Below are 22,998 nucleotides of genomic sequence, written 5' to 3'. Positions count from 1 at the left end.
TATGAGACAACATCACATACATTACTCTGATCCCAATGTAAGTAGCTAAAGCACTTGTGTTATGAAAAATCAGAAGCAACGACGGTACCACAAACACCCAGACCCAAGACAACGTAGAAAACTGATGATAATCTACATTGACTCGGCCGGAAATGAACCCGGGACATCGGATTGGCGTACCCATGATAACCGGTGTACACACCACTCGACCACGGAGGTCGTCGATACTTAAACAGGTAAAGGTACTTGTGATTTTTAGACTGCTTCATTGGTGTATTCATTTAGAATCGTCAATCAGATCAGTTCGAATTAAAGTCAATGAAATTATTGGATTTTGCTATCACAGAAATTCTTAACAGCAGAACTAAGTTTAGAAGTTGGAATTTTGTACATTTCCATGTCCTGTAAAGTACGAGAATCCAGATGACCTGCATCTGAATTATCTGCGGTCGTGTCATATTTTCTTTCCCATATAAGCGTCAGAGAATAGAGGATGCATTTGTGTTTTGATACAAATTTGTTGTCTTTAAAACACTCACAAATAAATACGTATACTCGTATTCTTAAATATTGGTGCCAGTTTTTAATTTAAATGCCGAATAAAAATCCACATCAGAAAAATTATAGTAGTAGTAGTTTTATATGTACTTTAATAATACTACTATATCTTAATGTTGTCTTAAATTTTCGCGATTATTATACATTGAAATAAAACTAGTTATAACGGATTTGAATCGCGTATATTAATTATTTTTAGACAGAGTCTACCCGTGACCACGAACGCTGTAAAGTGCTCGAAACGTCGGGATGTTAAAAATAATTAATATACGCGATTCAAATCCGTTACAAGTAGTTTTAGTTCAATTTACTATATCTTTCTACTTTAAGCTTATTATGACCTTATCGAATTATTTTTCTGATGTGGATGTCACATTCGGCACCGATGTGTCAAAAGGTCATAAATTTGCTTCTAGTTAGAGTCTTCGTTTCTATTAATTTATATCACCCAATCAACATGGGACCCATTAAAATCAATCCAGTTTGGATCAAATGCGAACACAAACATATCCTTAAGATTTTCTCTAGGTTACGGTTAAAGAAAACTCGGTAAGACTTTACTGCGTTTAACTCACATCCTCAAATTCGTCCGCCTTGTAGAGATTCGTAACCTCTCCGCTGCTGAGGAGGTTGTTGACGATCTCGGTAAACGTCTCCTCGACTATCTGAGTGTCGCAGAATATAAACGTCGTTGTTTTGGTGTCCACACCACAGCTGGTGTACAGCACCTGGGTTTTGACTTGTTTTAGAAATATGCGAAATACACAAAACGTTACATATGAAAATTATTAATCTATAATAATATTTTTAAAATGTGAAAGTAACTGTCTGTCTATCAAGCTTTCACAGCAAAACTACTGGACCGATTTAAATTAAATTTGGTACATAAATAGTCAAGAGCCTGAAAATTTTTACTTGGAAAAAAGTTTTGTAAATTAAGAGGTATCATCAATGTAACATTTTAAATTTGTAAATACATTCAAAATAAAATTTATACGTACGTAAGTTTATTTTAGGCCTCGGCAAGGATCAGCATCTTATATACCATAGATGGGTTAATCGACCAATTTAAATAATTCGTCTAAAATATTGCTCAGATTTAATTAATGATTCTAAACATGTCATGTTATTTTCCTCACCTTTAAATCTTCTCTGAAATCTTTGATTCCATAAGTCTTGGTTACAACCACTTGGAACGAGTTGTATTCACAAATGTAAGACGCCACCCGAGTTAAACTTTGCCGACCGGATCCCCCTAAAATTTAGATGATCTGACGATAAATAAAGCAGTAGCAATTATATTTATTATGGCTGTCTCTCTCAGACTCGTGTAAAATACATAAGATCTTTAACTCTTTCCGTAACTTAAAACTTCAGCTCAAAACAATATAAATAAATAAATATTAGACAACATCACATATATTACTCTGATTCCAATGTAAGTAGCACTTGTTTTATTGAAAATCAGAAGTCATTTTTTATGCTATTGGTTGGCGGGCGAGCATATGGGCCACCTGATGGTAAGTGGTCACCACCACCCATGGACAGACGCTGTAAAAAATATTAACCATTTCTTTCATCGCCAATACGCTACCAACCTTAGGAACTAAGATGTTATGTCCCTTGTGCCTGTAGTTTACACTGGCTCATTTACCCTTCAAACCGAAACACAACAATACCAGGTACTGTTGATTGGCGTTAGAATATCTGATGAGTGGGTGGTACTTACCCAGACGGGCTTGCAAAAAGCCCTATCACCAAATGACGGTCATACAAACAGTCAGATTCAAATCAACATAGAAAACTGACTGACCACTTCAGAGTGGCTTATCCATGAAAACCGGTGTACACACTACTCGACTACGGAGGTCGTCAAATAAAGTACACAAACTATAAATAAATACGAATTTATGAGAAGCATCTCCTGACCTATTCCAACGCAGAGCATGTGTCCGCGAGGCTGCGATATGACGCGCACGATACGGCATATATGCTCGATAGCATCTTTGAACAGCACCAGATCCATCTTGACGACGCCCGGACAACTGTTGTACTCCTCCATCTGATTAGATATGTATCTGACGAGAGAACATTTAAAATGAAGAATTTGGATTTCAAATTTAGTCGTATATTTCAAAAGTCATTGTAAATACTGCACAATAATAAGGAGTCAGGAAAAATATCTAACAACTTAATTAAATACTTACTTCCTCAAGGCATTAGGGTCGTTAAGGTCGTCATAAATTTCGAAGGGATTGAGGAAATGCCCAAATATTGGTGCAGTCTTGCTGGGGCACAAAGCATGGAACGTCAACTCAAAGTGCTTGCCCAACATGTCACCAACTTGGTTCATGAACCAATCGCGATCTCTGGGCAATGTACATTCGAATACTAGTTTTAAATGTATAAAAGTATCAAGTAAGGACTAATCTGGATAAACAATGCAAAGCTAACAAGAGCAAACCAAAGCTAAAATTATTATTTAGGTCATTAAATAACCTCTAAAGGACCACATTGCTATTGGGATAAAATCAAGGAAGAATTTACGTAATGAATGAAATTCGAGTTCAAGCTACTAAAAGAAATCATTCATAGGAGACAAATAATTGATTTTGAAAATTTCTATGATTGAAAAACTAACTTTTCTTCAGTAAGACGATCGCCGAATACTCGGAAACATTCGTGTACCCATAAACGCAGGAAGCGAGGCTTTGTGTTTTGATAGTCTTTATTACTTCTTAAAAGGCCCTAAAATTATACCGTATTATAGTTGGCGCTACGTATAGAATCAATAGTAAAGTAGTTAATGTTTGTAAATCTAAATAAATACAAATACTTTATTACTAACTTGGAAAATTTTTGATATGTCCCTCAAATTAAACAAGTAGTGCATCTTACTGGGCGTCGGCAAGAGCTTTGCTACTATGTTGTTAAACATATCGATGGTAGCCGTCAGGACAATTTTTCCTGATAAAAAAAAATCAAGACTTTAATTGGACTGCTTACAAAATATAATAATTTGGAGCTAGAAGAGCGATATCACTCAAACTCAAACTCAAACTCCTTTATTCAATATAGAAGCATTACACTCACTTATTGATTGTCAAATAAACACTACCACCGGTTCGGAAAAAGGAACACCCTGGCCTGAGAAGAACCGGAGAAAGAAACTCAGCGGGTCTTTTTTTTGTTATTTTTTCAGTTCACATCGTACTACCACTCTCCTACTATCACTAATAACGCTATAGCTGTTCGCTATCTACAAGTACGCGATCCGGTTCTTTTTTTTAATAATAATAATAATAAATATGAGACAACATCACATACATTACTCCGATGCCAATGTAAGTAGCTGAAGCACTTGTGTTATGGCAATCAGAAGTAACGACGGTACCACAAGCACCCAGACCCGAGACAACATAGAAAACTAGTGGTAATCTTCATCGACTCGGCCGGGAATCGAACCCGGGACCTCAGAGTGGCGTACCCATGAAAACCGGTGTACACACCACTCGACCACGGAGGTCGTCACTCGACCACGGAGATCGTCAAAGAGGTTCTGAAGTCGCCACGTGTTACCGAGCGTCTTGGTCTCCTCGTCGAAGTCGCGCAGGTGCTGGTCGAGCATGGTGCCGAAGATGCTGACGAGCTGCGAGTGCGCGGGCGCCGGCAGGTAGAAGGCGTGGAAGCACGACAGCAGGCGCGCCGGCAGCGGCGAGCGCGCGCCGCCCGCCGGGCCCGCCGCGCCGCACAACACCATGTCCTACACGCGGACACTGTGACCACAACCGTCACGGGCCCACCGGCGCCACCGGGGCGCGGGGGGAAGTGAGAAAATCGTATTTGCATTCGGTAAATTTATCGAGCATCCTTATCCTTATCGTTTCGAATGGAAACTTTTTGTATGACGCTTGGCACATAGATTTGTGTGGACGTGGATTTCTCTAATACTTATAATTTAATGAATGGGGAACGAGTGGAACGAGAAAATGGCTTGAAATAGTCAGAGGCAGTAAAAATTAGGGGTTGATGATGACGTAAATTTGTAAGATCATTATCCGCTATAGATAGAAATTGAGATGCAATCAAATCAATCTCAAAATTAATCATATACCTACGTATTTAACAATAAATGAACTCAGAAAACTGGTCAGTATTTGTAAACAATGTTAATGTTAGAGAAATTTCAATTTTTTTTATTTTGTGGAAGGTGTCCGGTGACGGTTTTTTTGAAAGACTGGAATACCTAGGTCATATTCCGACAAATAATCTTGGTAAATCGGTGACAAAGATTATAAAACAGTATTCTTTTTATTTCGACTATGGACGTCTGGATATTTCAAACAATGGATTATCCTTTTTATAATCGGAACCTTGACATTCTTCCTCCACTGCTTCTGGCGGTCGAACCAGAAGCCGTAATCGTACCAGAGCCGCATCAGCTCCAACGGCGGCTGGGAACCGTACTCATCCCGCACCGGCATATTGATGTCATCCATGAACGCTATTAGCTTTTTACCTGGTCAAGTTATTCAGTATACATTAATATTATTTAGTAAACCTCATTACTTAAAGACTTTAAATAAAGGCTATTTCATTTTTATTTGTAAGTGAAAGTTCCATCCCGCAGATTAGCCTATATTCTTCTCTCATACACTTTTTTTAAAGAAAAACTAAATCGTAAGCCTTAATGGTAAAAGGTTATCAAAAGCCATTCCCTATAAACATTATCGGTGTAAGAAATTTTTACTTATTCTTAGATTTTCGATGCGATGCTAACTTTGGGAGCTGAGATACTCTGTCTCTCATGCCTGTAGTTACAAAATGGCTAACACCTTTCAAAAAGGAATACAATACAATACTGCTGTTTGCAAATTATCTGATAAGTGGTAGATCTCCAAAAGAAATGCGAAATTTTCAGTGATTTAGTAATTGTGCTATTCACAACATAATAATATATTTACTAATAATTATAATATTCTTGATTTGAGGATATTTAAGCATATCATCTTGGTTACCTCCGGCAGGAACGTAATTGCCCTTGGTCCTCTTCTCGAGCCTGGCTTCTATTATGTCTTGCACGTTTGCAGCTGTCGTTTGTGCTGACATGTTGATGACTTGTGTGCTATATCTAAATTACAAAGATGCACACATCTCAGAAAGACCATAAGTACCTTTTAACAGCTTTATTCAATACGATAGCCAATTCATTAGAGAATATCTACATTGGCCAATAAAAGTAAAGTAAAGTAAAGTAACAGCCTGTAAATTTTCCACTGCTGGGCTAATGGCCTCCTCTCCCATTAAGGAGAGAGCTTGGTACATATTCTACCACGCTGTTCGAATGCGGGTTGGTGGAATGCACATGTGGCAGAATTTCGATGAAATTAGACACATGCAGGTTTCCTCACGATGTTTTCCTTCACCGCCGAGCACAAGGTGAATTATAAACACAAATTAAGCATATATATATATATATATATATATATATATATATATATATATATATATATATAGTATAGCTTGTCTGTGTTTGAACCCAAAATCACGTTTAGAACGCGTGCATTTTAACTGATGATTGCGGGTTTAAATTGAGGCAAGCACCGCTGTTTCATTGGCCAAGATGCCGGGTAAAACAACCGTAACTCTCGATTCTACTAAATTTTAAGTCTTACCTGTCTCGATCCAAACTCCCGAGGGTGCCCTGGAGTAAGCAACTTTTACCGCAGCCTGTCGGTCCGCTGACCAGCACGCCGTTTCCCCCGCGGATCACCTCCAGTGCCACAATTTGGACTCGAATAAAATCTACCGTTGGGACCAGAATGGTGTGAAAACCTAAGCTGTGAATCGGAAATTACTCGTAAGTTGCGTTACGTCCAAGGTCACTTTCACCTCAAACTCCTCATCACAAATACGACCATACCTCGGATTGTATCTCCAATTATCCGGCAACCTATCCTCCCAGGGCTTAAACTCCCTCAGCCTCTCGTCCACGTAGTAATCGTACACCGTGTCCTTCAGCGGGAACAGGCCCTCGTGCTCTCTCACCCAATTGTCCAGCTTGCGGCGGCTCTCGTCGTCCAGCGTCGCACACACCGACCACACCAAACTGAATCGGTACAAGGGCAAGTAAAGCTAGTGCCACAACTCTGTTAGACCAGGTCACCGGAGCGGGCGACTCACGCGAAGAGGAAGCGCATCTTGGCGAAGGTCTCGTCGGGCGGCACGGGCGCGGCGCGCGGCAGCAGGCGGCACAGCGCGCGCACGCCCGACAGCTGCTGCGCGCGCACGCCGCCGCCCTCGCGCAGCCGCCGCCGCAGCTCTAGCACCGGGCCCAGCGTGCCCGCGAACAGACGCCTCAGCTGCGCCGTAATAGGGCTCACGTTACAATCGATGATGATTTTGCCTTCAAGACTGATTTCGGCTTCATGGCCAATACCAAGGGAGATCAGTCAACCACATAGAACATATTATGACGCACAAGTATATACGCCGAAACAGGTGCACTCTTTATTTCCTCAATCTTATAATACGATGGGACTGCAAATCGAACACGACTGGAAACATTTCAGCTGCAGTACTAACGGCTTTGAATGCTTTCCGAACTTAGTTAGCACTAATCAAAACAATACCATTCGGCAAACGTCCCAATTGGGACGTTTGCCTCTAGTCGTTTTACGTAGTAATACGTTATAATACATCATAATTACGTAGTAATACGTTTTGCGTAATTAAAACATCTAGTTATCCCTTTTACTTATTTTTTTTATCAAGCTTTTTACTTATAGCGAAATGTAAAAATAAACTAAAATAAACGGTCCCCGGCGCGGCATACTTTTTTCTGTTGTTTAGTATGGATATAACATATCTGTTTATTAGAATATCATTGCCATCAATGAAATTTTGTAATATTTAATTTAAACTATTATAACATACTGATTCATTTAAATATTTGTTTCTTACCATCTCCCTATACTCCAGATCGCTGACCGATTCGAGCCAGGAGTTGACGAAGGGCCACCAGCCCCAATCCTTGTAGTCGTTGTACACGATGCCGTTTCGAGACACGGTGGCGGGCGAGGCTACGGCCAAATCTAGCGTCTCGATCAACAGAGACACCTGAAATCGTTGCATTCAGAGTAATTTGCCGAGTACTTTTACAACGTATCATTTCTCAACAATCATACATTATGTTTGTATATTAGACTAGTTGTCGCCACCAGATTCGCTCGCAATTAAGTAGATTGGTCATCATATGTGAGGCATAAAAGTAGCCTATGCCTAGCCTTCTTTCTTGAAGATTAAGTTTGCTTCACACCAAATTTCATCAAATTCGGTTCATTGGTTTAGTCGTGAAAGAGCGACATTCAAACAGAGTCACTTGTACATTTATAATATTAAGTAGAGAAGAAGAGATAATACCTGTGAAGGCATCGATATCCTTTCACTATTAACGAGTGTAAGCAGTTTGTTATCGTCCATCACAGAGTTTAAATTTTCTATCCACACTGCATCCACTGGACCGTCAAATATTATCCATTTCTGATCAGGAGACTCATCTATGAGAACGATTAAAGAGGATCACTCAAAATTAAATCAAAAAACATGTCCGTAGCCCGACACTAATATTCATAAGCTCGATGAGTCGGACATTAGTTGAAGAATACTAGGTACGGAATATATACAGGCAAAAGCAGAAAATTGACATGAAAATGTAAGACAAAATTTATATTTAGGAGGTGTTTGACGAATTCAATCTTTAAGACTTAATATGTAATATATTTGACATTTTTTTATACTTATTGCCTATTTCTCCAAAAATTTAATATTCAGTTATGTGATTTTTTTTAATTTAATTGTAATAGCTTCAGCCTTTATTAACAGTAAATTCATGTATTCTTGCTTAATGTGTACACAAATATTAGGGTGTAACTAATCTTCGAACTTTGTAATTTATTATTTAGATATTTATCAGTTATTACCTGTCTTGTGTGCTATATGTAATAAATAAATAAATAAAAGCATCAAGATAGTAGTAGTAGATGTTTTATATTGAGATCAATGTTTCAAGATATGTGCTGAATAATGAATAGTACGTATAAGACACAAAGACATCATCATGTCGACCTAACCGAATAAATTTGTAACCCTAGTTTCCATTTGCATACGGTAAAGAGTACGTTTTTGTGCAATGGTATACACATATTTAATAAGATACCAGAAAATATAATGAATTCATCATTTTATAAAATTGGAATAGATTATTAATACCAAATTAATAAATAAATATTTTTCATTAAAAGAGTACTTTTGAGAAAGAAAAACCTGGAGTCAGGCTCGGTTTGCATAGGACACTAATTACTGTAAATAACAGCATTGTAAATCTGTTTATATGAAAAGAGCAACTATGCTAGTTTCTTGCCGTTTCTTCTCCCTAGAAGCTGCTTTCCGAAAAGGTGGTAGTATTTAATTATTGACGATTCAAAAACGCTTGATTGTGAGGTTTACTTGAATAAAATTGATTTTATTTGATTTGATTTGAAAAGGAATATAGTTAAGCTAATCATGGTATTATATTTACCCTGACAAGTCGTCCTCATGATAGACGATAGCACCCCATCCTTCCATTCCCCTGTACCCAAATTATACTCTCCATACAATTCTCCCAGCGTCAAAGCTTTTGGGTTCATGGGATACACTTGCACATTTTCGAATCCCGGCACGTTCTCGCGCCGCAGCCGACTGAGGGTCGCAGCTAACATCTTCCACGATACCGTTTTAGCGGTGTTCGTATCGCCTAGGAGGATACTGGAATGACGAGAGTTCTGAAAAACAAGCAGTTTATTTAGATAATTATATTATACAATATATCAAAATAGAAAAAAAGAAAATGTTTTTGGTGTGACGCCATCGAATGAGCCGTTCTCTATGAAAATGCAAAATTGATAAAGAAGAATTGAAAATAACATAATGACTACTTAAGATCATAATCGCAGGAAGGTCTTGGCTCAACATATATATTTTATTGCGCAATGCTCAATCTCCAGTTTAATTGTACTGACTGCAGCACAACTAACTTATTTTATTAAACATTTAAGTAACATAAATATAATGTGCGGTTGTATATAGCTTTTTGCATAGGCAAGAAACGATTAATTTACTTTAGGACAATAACTTAGCGTGTCTCAGAAGCTACAGTTGGCTTACTAATGACAGAACAGAAGACAGTAATATTTTTAATTAAGACATCAATTACACAAATGAAATCAACAAAACATAACGTTTATTTTAAAAGGTTCCAAGTGTTCATAGGGTATTTAGAAGAAAAAGTAACAAAAAGGTCACACCACTAGATTAATAAAAACCGATACAGGTAATCTAATATAAAATCCATATATTTACTAACCTTTGTCTCATAAGTCTGTATCACTTTATGCAACGCAGCCTTTACCGGCTGCAACGTCAGCAATCTCATTTCTGCTGATATTGCATTCTCCAGCATTTCATAGTCCAGGGTCGGAATCTCAACGTCGGGGAATATGTCTCGCATTATGCCATCGAACAGAGGGACATCCTTAGAGGTCAAACGGGCCACGTTCATATCTCTCATGGCTAATATCACCATCTGTGTAAAGAAGGATACTTAAGATACTTTTGCATAATCATGTCGTCCAGACAGAAAATGACCACAGTGGCCAATCTGCAGGAAGAATAACAAACTAAACAGGGCACGTTACATTACACAAGTACTGCACAACAATAGCAGCCTGTAAATTTCCCACTGCTGGGCTAAGGCCTCTCCCTTTTTGAGGAGAAGGTTTGGAACATATTCCACAACGCTGTTCAAACTCGAGTTGGTGGAATATACAGTTGTCAGAAATTCCATGAAATTAGCATGCAGGTTTCCTCACGATCTTTTCCTTCACGGCCGAGCACTAAATACATTATAAACACAAAATTAAGCACACGAATATTCAGTGGTGCTTGCCTGATTTAACCCTCGGTCATCGGTTAGGATCCACAAGTTCTTACCACTAGGCCATCTCGGCTTTAACTACTTATCAATTCTCTTCTCATAATCCGATGAGACAAATCTGACACCACCGGAAAGAGTTCCATCTTTCTTACAAAAACTCTACATATTCCAGACCATTTTTTATCATAAATAACACCAAAGGATATCTCTAAATGACTAAACCAAAAAGAACCTATATCGGACCTCTTGTTCTGGTAAGTTTGGATAAGCACGTCTCTTAACTCCGGCGTATCTCAGCAACGCGACCATTGATCTGAGACCGAAATCGTAATGGTCCTGTTTCGACAGCTGCTGCATTGCCAGTTGATATAATGTGAATACCTGCAGGGAAACATCAAGAGTTACTTGATGCAAACGCTCTTATCAAATATTCTAGCATCATTACTTAGTACTTTTGCATTCTAGACTGAAGGGTGAGTAAGTCAGTCTAACTACATTGTAGCGCATTAGCGATGTAAGGGATGGTTTAATTCTAATAGTGCCAATTCTTTAGGCGGTTGTGATCACTTACCATTAGCCCACTTGCCAGTTCACCTGCCTATTTATAATAAAATATATGTTCATTCAATACCATATTGGATAATACTTTTTTTTTAATTAGTATTCAGTATTTTACCTGAATAACTCGAATGGTGTACTTTATCTAAAAGACGAAATACACACGTGTACAGGGTATTGGAATAATCGTATTAAACCAATGCCACACTTACTTTTTTAGCATTTATCTTGTAAGCCGTAAACCCATCAGAAAACAAGGTATTCTCAGCGATAATAAGCGAGTCTGGAACACACATTGCAATGGGACGAAACATTGACTTCAGATTATCTGGTAACTCTGTTCGTCCTGCGTAGCTGGGAACAAGTTATATTTAACATATTATAGTTATATTCTTGCTAGCTTTTGATGAACTTCAAAATATAATTTAAAAAGTTGGAATATGAAAGAAATGCAACCTGAAACCTGTAAATTCATAATTTTCCCGAAATTATTACAATCATAATTAAGTTGGTAGGGCTTTGTGCAAGTCCGTCTGGGTAGGTACCACCCACCCATCAGATATTCTACCGCTAAACAACAGTACGCAGTATTTCTGTGTTCCGGTTTGAAGGATGAGTGAGCCAGTGTAACTACAGGCACAAGGGACATAGCATCTTAGTTCCCAAGGTTGGTGGCGCATTGACGATGTAAGGAAAGGTTAATATTTCTTACAACGTCATTGTCTATGGGTGATGGTGAACACTTACCATCAGGTAGCCCATAAGATCGTCCGGCAACCTATTCCATAAAAAAGGTATATAAGGTTCCGACAATTTTACTATAACTTAAATACGAATTAATTTTGCGATCAATATGGCCTCGTGGTGATTTTAAAACGTCACATTACGTTTTCCAAAATTGAGTGCACTTGCTAATATAATAAAAATTATAATTTAAATACCTACCCAGGATTCATAGTAATGAAGATTCCACAGTTCCCATCGAGCTTGATGTCGGCGCCCTCGAACACGAACCGTTTCTGGTTTAGGGAGAGCGCCAGCAACACCGCCAGGATCTGCTGTGCCACCACCGACAACACCTCGATGTTGATACGGTTGAACTCGTCGAAGCAACCCCAGCAACCACTCTGAGCAATACCTATATAAATATATTCAAAATATGGTGCATGATTCAGACCCGAGATGGCACAGTAGCTAGAACTCGTGCATCTTAACCGATGATTACGGTTTCAAACCCAGGCAAGCACCACTGAATATATATGTGCTTAATTTGTGTTTATAATTAATCTCGTGCTGGACGGTGAAGGAAAACATCGTGAGGAAACCTACATGTGTCCAATTTCATAGAAATTCTGTCACATGTATATTCCACCGAGCCGCATGGGAACAACGTGGTGTAATATGTTCCATTCCTTCTCCTGAAAAGGAGAGCCTTAGCCCAACAATGGAAAATTTACAGGCTGTTGTTGTTGGTTCAAGATTCGTTTAACAATATTTTTAATTTCATTAAATTGTATTTATATTATACAATAAATTTTCTACGTGGCGAATTATTTGCTTGCTTTCATGGATTTCAGACCTGCGAAACATTTGGCCATAGACTTGTAATCGAGTCCGTCGGAACAGTTGGTGACAACCACCCATCTCGCGAGGGCTCGGCCGAGATCCTTCGTTGTTTCTGTTTTGCCAGTTCCCGCCGGACCCTGCGGACTGCCCCCTCGGAACAGGTGTAACGCTGTAGTCAGCGTTATGTAGCATCTACGAAATAATTTCCTTACGATTAGACGTTTGGGTATATTTTAGTATATCGAAAAATAATCCTGATAATAGGATTTATTTTCTAGTCCTCACGTTTTTAGGAATTCATTTGGAAATGGTCGAGTTACACTTGGTAATAGGCCTTTGTGCAAGACCGTCTAGGTATATCGTAGCGTAGTCAGTCAGAGTAAGAAAACCTTCGTCAGTTTTAAAATTAATTCCTTTATCAAATCTCAAACTCTTCGTACCTTTGGAATGTAAAAATCATTGCGACGCAATATGTCATTTTCGATCGGTAAAGCAGATTGTCGCTCATACTGAGCACACGAATCGTAATATATAATCTTAAGCTGACTAACCTTTTTTACCCCCACTGTACAATCCACTCTCGTCATATATTCGACCACCAAGTGGCAATACTTAATATTGTTGCGTTCTAGTTTTTTGTACATCCAGCACAAGGGACATAACATCTCAGTTCACAAGCTCGGTATTGTATTAACAATATAAGGCCCATTCCTTATGGGTAAAAAAAATTCGTCGCCAATGTATATAAGGCGACTACTTATCATCGAGTAGACAGTCCAGACACGACAGTTTGCCAATCCACTATACTCTACTAAAAAATAAGTTAGCCAAAATTCGTTTCTATACCTGTCAGTAAGTGGCGTTATTACCAGACGACCGGAATTACCGATGTATTCATATGTGTAAATAGAGTTCGTGTTAGTTTGCCTGATGTAGCAATCTTCGCGTTCACGGTCCCAGTAAAACTTAAGCTGGGAGAACCACTCGAATGCTGACACTGACATACATCCTGGAACCATTTATGTTAGCTTACTTATGTTTTTTATCTTTAGCTATAAAAAATACGTCATTATTGAACTGCGGGAGTTTAATTAATTTTAGTATCAGCATTCAAAACGATAAGCATCATTACATTACTAACTACGAACTAGTCAGAAATAATTAGAAAGACAAAAGATAGATGGGCTAAATTAGTAGCCATTTTTATCTCTGATATTCAAGAAAAGATCAAAAGAACAGAAGACGACCAAATCAAAGGCTCAAAGAATTGTCGGAAATAACAATGTGGAAAAGAAAAATCTACAATAAAAATTTCTAGCAGAATTTGGACAAAGCCTATTCCAATACAATCTTTACCAATTTATGATGTTCTTTTTATAATTTTAATCTAAAATATCGACATTTGTATTATAAATAGGCAAGAGAAAACAGTGTAGGACCTTTTCCTCAGACTTGAAGAGATTTGGTGTCAACCAAAAAAAAGTATCTGTACAAACCCATCTTATACAGCCTTTCCACGGTGTCGCGAGAGTGAATTTCAATAACGCATAACGCGTTTACTTTACAACGCAAAATCTTGGATATTTCCTTTCTGGACATCAACTGTAAAGTTGCCAGGATCTGGTTCTGCTTCTTCCGCAATTTCTTTAGCGGTTTCTTCTCTTTCATTATGTCGCAGCGGCACAATGTTCTTGTACAATCGGAAGTCCATTGGATCTGATAGATAAATGAAATTCAAAGTTTCTTCAAAACTTATAAGGTCTTGCAGTTTTGCAGTTATGTATCCGAAGCCTTCGAGATCATTACAATAAATCTATTTAGAAAGTGAAGTGGAGTGGAGGACCTAAGTATGTTTGTGGTATAATTTACTGGGCATTATAAAGATTTTCTCAACCAGTATCAACAATCTTCAATCTCAATCTACTAACTGCAAGTTACTAACAGATTATCCCCCTTTTTATTAACAAAACCCTTATTTAAAAACAAGAATTTAAGACAAGTGAGCAGTTTCATATAAAATTCCATTGGGTTTATTCGAAAACATGCCCAAAAACCAAAATATTAAGTTTACCTTGCTGCTTGTAATTCCGAGCTGACCCGGCCAGTCGTTGATCCACTGTTCTCTTTGATAACGACATTTTCTTAATGCAGCTCGTGTCAATATTAATTGCTAGAAAAATATTTTTTTATTCAGGAAATTGCTTCACGATTCTACGTGCACATTTTTAAATCAACATCTATTTTTAAACTGCCTCATCTCTCTAATCATTGGTAAGTCTCGTCACTAAGTAAAAAGGCATAGGAGCCGGAATTTGACGCCCGGATTTGTTCGTAGTGCTACAGTAACGAAACGACCTATAAACTCTTCGATCGTTTCAGATTGCCGTCCTCTCGAATTGAAAGAAGAGACCCGTGTTTTCACACAGAATTGTGCTCTATTATAACTCACTATCCTGCAGTCTATCCTTCTTGACAATAATCTCGATCAGTAAGATAGTGTCACTATTTAAGTAGCTGCCAATCCATTCTATCTATAATTACTCTCATTTTAATTTCATTACTTCTTGGTAAGACGAGATGGCACAGTGGTTAGAACGCGTGGATCTTAACCGATGATTGCGGCTTCAAACCCAGGCAAGCACCGCTGATTCATGTGCTTAATTTGTCTTTATAATTCATCTCGTGCTCAGCGGTGAAGGAAAACATCGTGAAGAAACCTGCATGTGACAAATTTCATAGAAATTCTGGCACATGTGCATTCCACCAACCCGCATTGGAACAGCGTGGTGGAATATGTTCCAAACCTTCTCAAAGGGAGAGGAGGCCTTTAGCCCAGCAGTGGGAATGTACAGGCTGCTGTTGGCTGTTGGCGTAGTTTGATATCTATGTATGAATCTCTACTTAGTTAGTCTTATTTAACTACTAATCTCCAGTACAAGACAATTTCAATTTACTTAACCTCTCGTAACACAACCCTCATGGTGTGCTCCAGACCAAGCAACCAAACTTCAGCCGGACCATCCAGCACGAGATTATACTTCCACTCTATACACTCGCCGTCATCTGACATCATCGCTTTAGCCACTGGCAAACCCATTGCATTCTGAACAAATTACAATGTTAGATGTAATGAGGGCATATGTGAACAACGCTGGTACAGAATGCCTAAAGGCTTTGTTAAAGCAAGCAAGAGCATGGAGATGGACCAATACTTAAAGAAATAAAGGAATAATAAACATGAATATTTTTAAAAAAAAAAAGAACAATTTCTAGTTTCCTTATTACTTACTATATTATCAGACTTATGTTTACAGAGTACTTAATATAGTATATACATTATTTTAATTTAAAAACTACAACAGATTATGGTTAAATTATATATTTTGTTCCGGTATAGACAGACCAATTGAATGACAGATGTTACACGATTACACAGAAAAGGCAAGTAGAACACACAAGGAATTGTACAACGATTGAAACATATACAGAATGTATATTCAGAAAGTTAATGTAACATGTGAAAAGTTAAAAATTGTTTATAAAATTTTATCACAATAAAAAATAAATGCTACAAATACTTTTATTAATTTATATGATCACACTTGGTTCATTATGCACACTAAAAAGTTTTTTATCTTTAAGGCACATTACCACCCAAATCCATTATACACACATTTAAGTATGGGCAGACACATTTATTTAAATAATGCAGGAAACAGATAATATTATTATTTTTTTGTAGATGAACCAATCTTAGATTTTAGTGTTAGTATTACTAATAAAATAAATTAAATACAACAATTAGCCAATAATTTAAAAAGGGTAATGATTAATAAGGCAAACTTATGCTCCCCATAGACTAGATCAACTTTAATTTAGTTTTTATAATAACATTAATAGTTAATCCACAGAAACATGTTATTGTGTATGTCTCACACCATACCTAAGTGTATGATTGCATGTTAAGATGTTATACAATAAAAATTCACATATAACTTAAATTAAAAATACTATCGGCCATAGATCTTGTACGGTAGAGTTAGCAGCGATTTTATGACAGCTTTTTTATCTTCATCAGATCGACAGGAGTGGACCATGTGCAAGTAATCATTTAATAATCCCTGTGACTTAGCACTAGGATGATTCATTAGTAGTATTGTTAAAGCCTGAAAATACAAAACAAAATAATAAAGTACTCATAAATACACTTTATATATAAAAGTTCACATTATATTATAAAAGTAGGTTATAATTATATTATTAAGGTATTCAGAAAATTTATTTTATATTAACCTCTTTACTGAACAATTAATATTGCCTTCGTTATTATGTAATTTATTATTTCTTTAGAGTAAGCATGAATAACTTCTAAATTGATTCAATTTATTAGACAACTCAGAGCAAATATAATAAAGAAACTAATTAAAAATAAAAAAAGATTAATTTCTTTAAAAAATTCTATATTTCAAGATATTTCAAAGCAAAGCACATAAATGCATTTTATTCAGAAACATATCTTTTCATTACCTATACTTGATTTTCAGTTAAATTATAAAACTCAAAAAAAGTAATACCATTTTAAGAACTTTATTCATTACAGTTTTATACTGTTTTCACACTACTTTTATCTAATTTGAAATGTTATATGTAACATTAAAAATATATATATATGATATGTTTATATGTAATCATTATAAAAATTCCAACCTAAACTTTTATTATAATCATTCAATCCTTCAATTGATATTAGATTCTTTTTTCATGTTTCTATTGACAATAAGATAAGTGAATATATAGAAAAGTATTTATGTTACACAAATGAGATAACATTAAATTCCCATTAACATTCCTTCAATATGGTATTATGACATTTGATTCTATATCATAATTATATCACATTATTATTGCATATTATGAATGTAGCATTGAATTGCAGGGCTATTGAATTTACTTTATTAATGTAATTAATTGATCAATAATTTGTAAAACTGTAATTAATATTATTTTATATGGCATATATAAAACAATCGAGTTGTCATTAGTAAACAATTGGACGATAGTGTGGCATTGTAACAAAAAATAGAGAGATTGGAGCATCATTGTAAAACGTTAATATTATTTTGGCCATCCCGAACTACTGAAATAACACATGGTATGCAACAAGGCTTAGTTTTTACTTACCCTAATATAAAGAGGCAATTCATCACTTCTATTAGAAGCATGTTCCCATGGTGGTGATTTCTTTAACAGATATACGAGTTGATCCCAATCGTGAGAGTATATAGCGCGACGCAGAGCCATCTGGAAGGCATTCCTCCATTTCTTACTCCTTAAATCAGTTTCATACAAACTTTTGTCCATTTGTAACTGGAGAAGATTTCTCTTACAGCGTTTGTCGTGCGGTTTACTCGGAGTTTCGAGCAAGTTTAGCGCACGTTTCTGAAGTAATAAAGTAAAATTAAAAAAAGCCGCACTTAAAATAAATTCAAAAAAATAACGAATACAAAACTATTTTAGACTTACCAGACTACTTAAAGGGGCATAATAACATTTGACGACTTCTTCTTTACTCATGTTTAATTTGTGATAATAACAAAATCTTACCGCAATTAAACATAACCTCTAATTTAACCAAAACAGACACAGATGTTACAGATGTAAATTGTCAGTGTCAATGGCGACAGCACAGAGTTGTATTATTACGAGTTCAAACTTTTCGAGTTTTATTCAACAAATTGAAAATCGCATTCTATCGGTAGTCTATACCAACGATAAGAGGACAAAAACCAAAATAAACAATAATTTGGCAGCGCGATATTTTTGCTCGGAAGTTTTTAATCTATGATTTTCAATTTTTCATTATGGATTTACAAAATGGCATTTTGAAAGACGTAGAAACAGTTATCGGATCATTAGTATTAACATTAAAGTAGTTCAATAGAATAATGTATGATAAATAGATATCGTATAATATAATAAATATATAGCGGAGCTATAAGCAAATCACATAGAATACTATCGTATCGGTTTATTTATCTTATATTATATTTTTTGATTGAAATAGATTATAGGCATTTAGATTTTACAAAACTTATTCCGTGTGACGTTTAATTTTATGAAAGACTTAATTTTAAAAATTGTTAGTAATAAAATAGAAATAATAATAAAGTTCTTATATGGTAAATATGTGATTAAATTTTACTTACGCTACTTTAGAACATCAAGATTTTACCTTATCAATTTTAATTTTATTTACGTTATCAAATAACTTCTTTAAATGAACTTGAATGAGTTGTGGTTTCTTCGAATTCCCTAAAATCTCTAGTAAATCATCGTTAGATATAAAATAGAATCTTGGAAATAGTTGTCGCTTCGTTTCGAGATATTTTTCTAAGGCTCGCAATATTCCATCCAAGTTATCAACCATTTGATTCAGCTTATTGAACAAATACGGTGCTGGCTTATAAAGACATGCTTCTACGGCGTTCTTTCCAGCATACATACTGTTAATTTTATACACATAAGTAAAAAACATACATAATATGGAAACATTATTATAAAGGCCAAAGAAATAAATATGTACTAACTTGCTAGTTATTTCTGTCCAATCAGCAGTTAATGCGTCAAAAACTTTAACTTCATTGGGAAGTTGTTTTCTAATGTCTTCTCCACTAAATATGCTTTCGAGATACAAGTATCGTCTTTGCACTTGTAACGATATCTTTAATTTGATAAAAAAGTAAGTTTATAAAATTAATTTAGGTATATAGTGTTATTCAGCGGCGGATTCACCAATAGGCTAAGAAGGCTGGAGCCTAGGGCGGCAAATTTAGAGGGGCGGCAAATTTAGCCCAAATCTGTTATTATCTTACAGAAATTCAAAAAAACTTATAATTATATATAAACACATTACGTCCGTAATCCGTATACTCGTTAAATCATAAATACAAATCATAAATGTTGCAAAAAAAAGTAGGGGTGGCAAAAATTTAGGAGCCTACTAGCCTACTAACAGCAGATTTGTAAATCCGCCACTGGCGTTATATGTATTTAATAATAACCTCGATACATTCCGCCACATAACCCAAAGATTTCTCCCAATAATCAACTTCTTTGATAAACGGTTCCACGTATTTCGTCGATTTCATAGAGGATAGTTGAACTTGATGGTCTTCGAGGAACTACAAATTTGTAAATTAGAAAATCACGGGCAAAAGTTTCAAGAAACAGTTTGAAAGATGTTCTCTTTGCGAACCTGTGAGACATCTTCTACGTTCTTAATTTTATACATATCGCCTCTGTGATGTTGCATTTCGTATGTGGTTGCCTTCCACACTTCTCTAATAGCTTTGAGGCCGTTCTCAATATTCAACTCCATTGTTGCTGCGTTTGATATTTCAGCGATATCTTCAGCATACGCTTGGAAATTGAGCCTCATTATTAGTTCGAGCTTAAAATCCTCGGAATTTTGGTCAAATTCTCTGATAAATAACACATCTTAATAAATCAATTTAAAAAAGAATCAGTAGGGACGTTAGAAAAGTAAAAAATAAATGTGTTAGGTATATTTTTAATAGCACATGTATAAAAGAACATATACGTATCAACTCACACTCCCATTAGCGTCTTTATCCTATCCCAATGCCTCTCTCTCATGCACGGATTCTTAAGATCACCAATCAATGGCAAAGTTCGTCGAAATGCGTCTACTTTCACTCTAGTTGTGTCAATGATATCCCATCCCTTTTCTTTAAGCTGACGCGAAAGGCGGTTAAAGTTTCTAATAAAATATAAACAATATCAAGGAGTAACTTTTTCCTTTGTAAAATGTACCTAAAAGTATGATAAGTTACATTTTCTTTATACCTAAAAAGATACATAACATTGTCTTCCATTTCATCCGTTTCCATTTCCCAAAAGGTTTGTGTTTTATATTTTTCCCAAGACTCCTCCCATTGAAACACCAATCCCCACACTTCTTCTAATTTTTCTAGTTCTTTTTCCATCTTTTGCAGTTCTAGGTTCACTGGCGTCCTTTTAACAGAAAATAATATCGTTAATTAGTATTTCTTACAAAATTAAAAACACCAAACTAAATCTAAATACATAGAATCTTCTAATAATAATCGATCAAAAATAGTCTCAAGTTTAAGTCATAGAATTACGTTAGATTGAACACGGCAAGTCCATCTCTTATTTGCTGCTCTTGAGCTCGAAGCGCGTTTAGCTGATCTCTATACGCTTTCAACTGAGCCAATGCGTCTTTACCGGATACATCAGAGCTGCATGGAGCTGTTTTATAGAAATCTTCACAAAATTCTTTAGCCGCTTCTTTGAACACCTATTTGAATTTGCATTATAAGTATGGAGTATATTTAGGAATAATAGCCAATATGGCACTGTGGTTAGAATGCGTGCATCTTAACTGATGTTAGCTGGTTCAAACCTAGGCAAGCACCACTGAATGCTCATGTGCTTAATTTGTCTTTATAATTCATCTCGTGCTCGGCGGTGAAGGAAAACATCGTGAGGATACCTGCATGTGTCTAATTTCATAGAAATTCTGCCACATGTGCATTCCACCACCTTCTCCTCAACGGGAGAGGAGGTTTTAGCCCATCAGTGGGAAATTTACAGGCTGTTGTTGTGGAATATAAGAAGATTAATGTAATCATTTATTTTGGATTAACTTTAAGTGATAAACATCAAAACATCTAATCAGTTTCATTGATTACCTCGGCTTGTTCAAGTAGTTCAGCTTTAAATTTATCTTTGTTCATCTCCAACGCCTTCTTCGCTTCCTCCAATAGAGCGAGATATTCGGTCCAAGCAACCGGTATATTCTCATGTCTCGTTGACATATCCGAACTGATCTCCACCTCAAATTTAGCTACGAAACACAAATGATTTAACTAATCGACCAAGTTAGATACAGTGTTTAAAAATTAAGACAGCACTATATCAACTGAAGCTAATATGAGCTTATGGTCATATACTCTTACTACTTTCCTAATTTTATATGTATAACAATAATAATTATAATAATTGATTCAAAGTAATATAAAACTTCAAAAACACATTTAAATTTGCTTTAAGCTATTATGTAACTGAATACGTAAATTCCACTTGAATATTTCTAATCTTACCAAGAGTAGTCATCTTATCGGTAATTGGTGGAAAAGTCTTTTCTACTTGCGATATCTCCGACATCAAGCACTCATAGGTAGCCATTGCTGAAGCTAATTCCTTTAAATCTGTAGGCATCTGAAAATTGTGTTATAGTTTATTTTTTACTTTTCTTATTACCATAGATCCTATGGACGAGTTGGGAGAGTAATTAGGCAAACCACAATGCCCTGCTCAGATTGGCCACTGGCGACTAGTGACAAAGAGTCCACGAGTCATAATAAATTTAAACGACAACCAAAGAAATGCACATAATATCAACTTTATCAGATGTATAAATATGAACAAAAATTGTTTGCGTTATATAAGTGGTGAATGTAATATAATGTTGTATTTATATCAAGCAGTCATTAAGACATACGGTCATGGCTTCCGTGCTGCTTTTATCTATGTATGCATAAACATTGTCAATGTCGCATTCAGTTATCTTCCTTAGCAGTTCTCCCAACTTTGTCTGCCACACCAAACAATGGGATATAATCGACTTCTTCAATTCGCTAGAGTTAAGAGTTATAAAATGAATCTGAAAAACAAAATTCATATTATCTTCAAGGATTGAAAATCAATATCAATCGTGTTCAAGAAAACAGTCATAAGATTACCTGATTAATGGTTTCTTGTATTTGAACAGCATTAGCGAGATTGCTGTAGTTGATGATAAGTTCGTCAAAATCTGCAGCTGTGTGACCTTCCTGTCTGTACTTCAACATGAATTCATCCTTATTCACTTTCCAAATGTGAGAATAGGGATCCCACATCCGCATGTGCTCCATCACAAGAGCTAGATTATATTCTATTTCTGAAATTATAAGATAGAGGGTTGCTGGAAATCACAACGACTAACGTGGTAAAGGGTTCAAATTTTTGGAATACCTGATATTTCGAATGTCGAATTATATATTATATATGTCGAACTTAAATGGTATAACAATAAAGTTGGAATATATATTCAGATAGAATTGACGTCAGTATTTAGGTTTAAGATTTTCACGCAGCATTTTCTTGGTCACAAGCACTGCTGCCATTTCTTATGTGGGTACAGACATATAAATGCCATGTCAGTTCAATATAAACGTATTGAATTCGATTTAAGTTGACGCATAATCTTTAATTAATTTATCAGACAAGACAATTATAATGGCTACAGTCCTTGG

General features: G+C 36.0%; 2 protein-coding genes across 2 annotated transcripts in view; both read right to left on the bottom strand.

The window, feature by feature from the left end:
* Positions 1–22,998, bottom strand: part of LOC124531800 (dynein axonemal heavy chain 2) — a 58,838-nt gene that overhangs the window by 21,955 nt on the left and 13,885 nt on the right. Inside the window, exons 16-50 of the mRNA XM_047106327.1 lie at positions 22,447–22,643; positions 22,206–22,367; positions 21,805–21,922; positions 21,394–21,548; positions 20,824–20,999; positions 20,525–20,692; positions 20,271–20,438; positions 19,914–20,139; positions 19,720–19,839; positions 19,246–19,379; positions 18,891–19,161; positions 15,618–15,761; positions 14,730–14,828; positions 14,155–14,374; positions 13,505–13,667; positions 12,672–12,850; positions 12,038–12,230; positions 11,305–11,446; positions 10,778–10,915; positions 9,965–10,183; positions 9,140–9,383; positions 7,981–8,117; positions 7,522–7,677; positions 6,742–6,920; positions 6,482–6,667; positions 6,234–6,398; positions 5,577–5,689; positions 4,932–5,077; positions 4,138–4,321; positions 3,407–3,525; positions 3,200–3,306; positions 2,766–2,927; positions 2,488–2,636; positions 1,698–1,813; positions 1,134–1,286 (exon numbers count right to left, since the gene is read on the bottom strand). Of these exons, the coding sequence (XP_046962283.1) occupies positions 1,134–1,286; positions 1,698–1,813; positions 2,488–2,636; positions 2,766–2,927; positions 3,200–3,306; positions 3,407–3,525; positions 4,138–4,321; positions 4,932–5,077; positions 5,577–5,689; positions 6,234–6,398; positions 6,482–6,667; positions 6,742–6,920; positions 7,522–7,677; positions 7,981–8,117; positions 9,140–9,383; positions 9,965–10,183; positions 10,778–10,915; positions 11,305–11,446; positions 12,038–12,230; positions 12,672–12,850; positions 13,505–13,667; positions 14,155–14,374; positions 14,730–14,828; positions 15,618–15,761; positions 18,891–19,161; positions 19,246–19,379; positions 19,720–19,839; positions 19,914–20,139; positions 20,271–20,438; positions 20,525–20,692; positions 20,824–20,999; positions 21,394–21,548; positions 21,805–21,922; positions 22,206–22,367; positions 22,447–22,643 (5,708 nt within the window). The remainder of the gene's footprint in view (positions 1–1,133; positions 1,287–1,697; positions 1,814–2,487; positions 2,637–2,765; positions 2,928–3,199; positions 3,307–3,406; positions 3,526–4,137; positions 4,322–4,931; positions 5,078–5,576; positions 5,690–6,233; positions 6,399–6,481; positions 6,668–6,741; positions 6,921–7,521; positions 7,678–7,980; positions 8,118–9,139; positions 9,384–9,964; positions 10,184–10,777; positions 10,916–11,304; positions 11,447–12,037; positions 12,231–12,671; positions 12,851–13,504; positions 13,668–14,154; positions 14,375–14,729; positions 14,829–15,617; positions 15,762–18,890; positions 19,162–19,245; positions 19,380–19,719; positions 19,840–19,913; positions 20,140–20,270; positions 20,439–20,524; positions 20,693–20,823; positions 21,000–21,393; positions 21,549–21,804; positions 21,923–22,205; positions 22,368–22,446; positions 22,644–22,998) is intronic.
* LOC124531699 lies at positions 15,922–18,418 on the bottom strand. Its single transcript, XM_047106196.1, has 3 exons — positions 18,182–18,418; positions 17,840–18,097; positions 15,922–16,824 (listed from the first exon to the last, which is right to left on the bottom strand). Exons 1-3 carry the CDS (start codon positions 18,230–18,232, stop codon positions 16,669–16,671), a joined length of 465 nt encoding a protein of 154 aa, XP_046962152.1. The 5' UTR covers positions 18,233–18,418; the 3' UTR covers positions 15,922–16,668.

This window comes from Vanessa cardui, chromosome 8 (genome assembly GCF_905220365.1).
Source record: "Vanessa cardui chromosome 8, ilVanCard2.1, whole genome shotgun sequence".
In the NCBI taxonomy this organism is placed as follows: domain Eukaryota; kingdom Metazoa; phylum Arthropoda; class Insecta; order Lepidoptera; family Nymphalidae; genus Vanessa; species Vanessa cardui.
The sequence above is the reverse complement of the archived record's forward strand: the minus strand, read 5'-3'. Positions and strand labels throughout refer to the sequence as shown.

Bases quoted from the DNA above. Each gene is read 5' to 3' on its own strand.
- LOC124531699 (XM_047106196.1), bottom strand. From the start codon at position 18,232: ATGAGTAAAGAAGAAGTCGTCAAATGTTATTATGCCCCTTTAAGTAGT. The intron at 18,098-18,181 runs GTAAGTCTAAAA...TTATTACTTCAG, and splicing joins ATGCCCCTTTAAGTAGTCTG to AAACGTGCGCTAAACTTGCT. The intron at 16,825-17,839 runs GTAAGTAAAAAC...TTGTATTTTCAG, and splicing joins AATTGCCTCTTTATATTAGG to GCTTTAACAATACTACTAAT.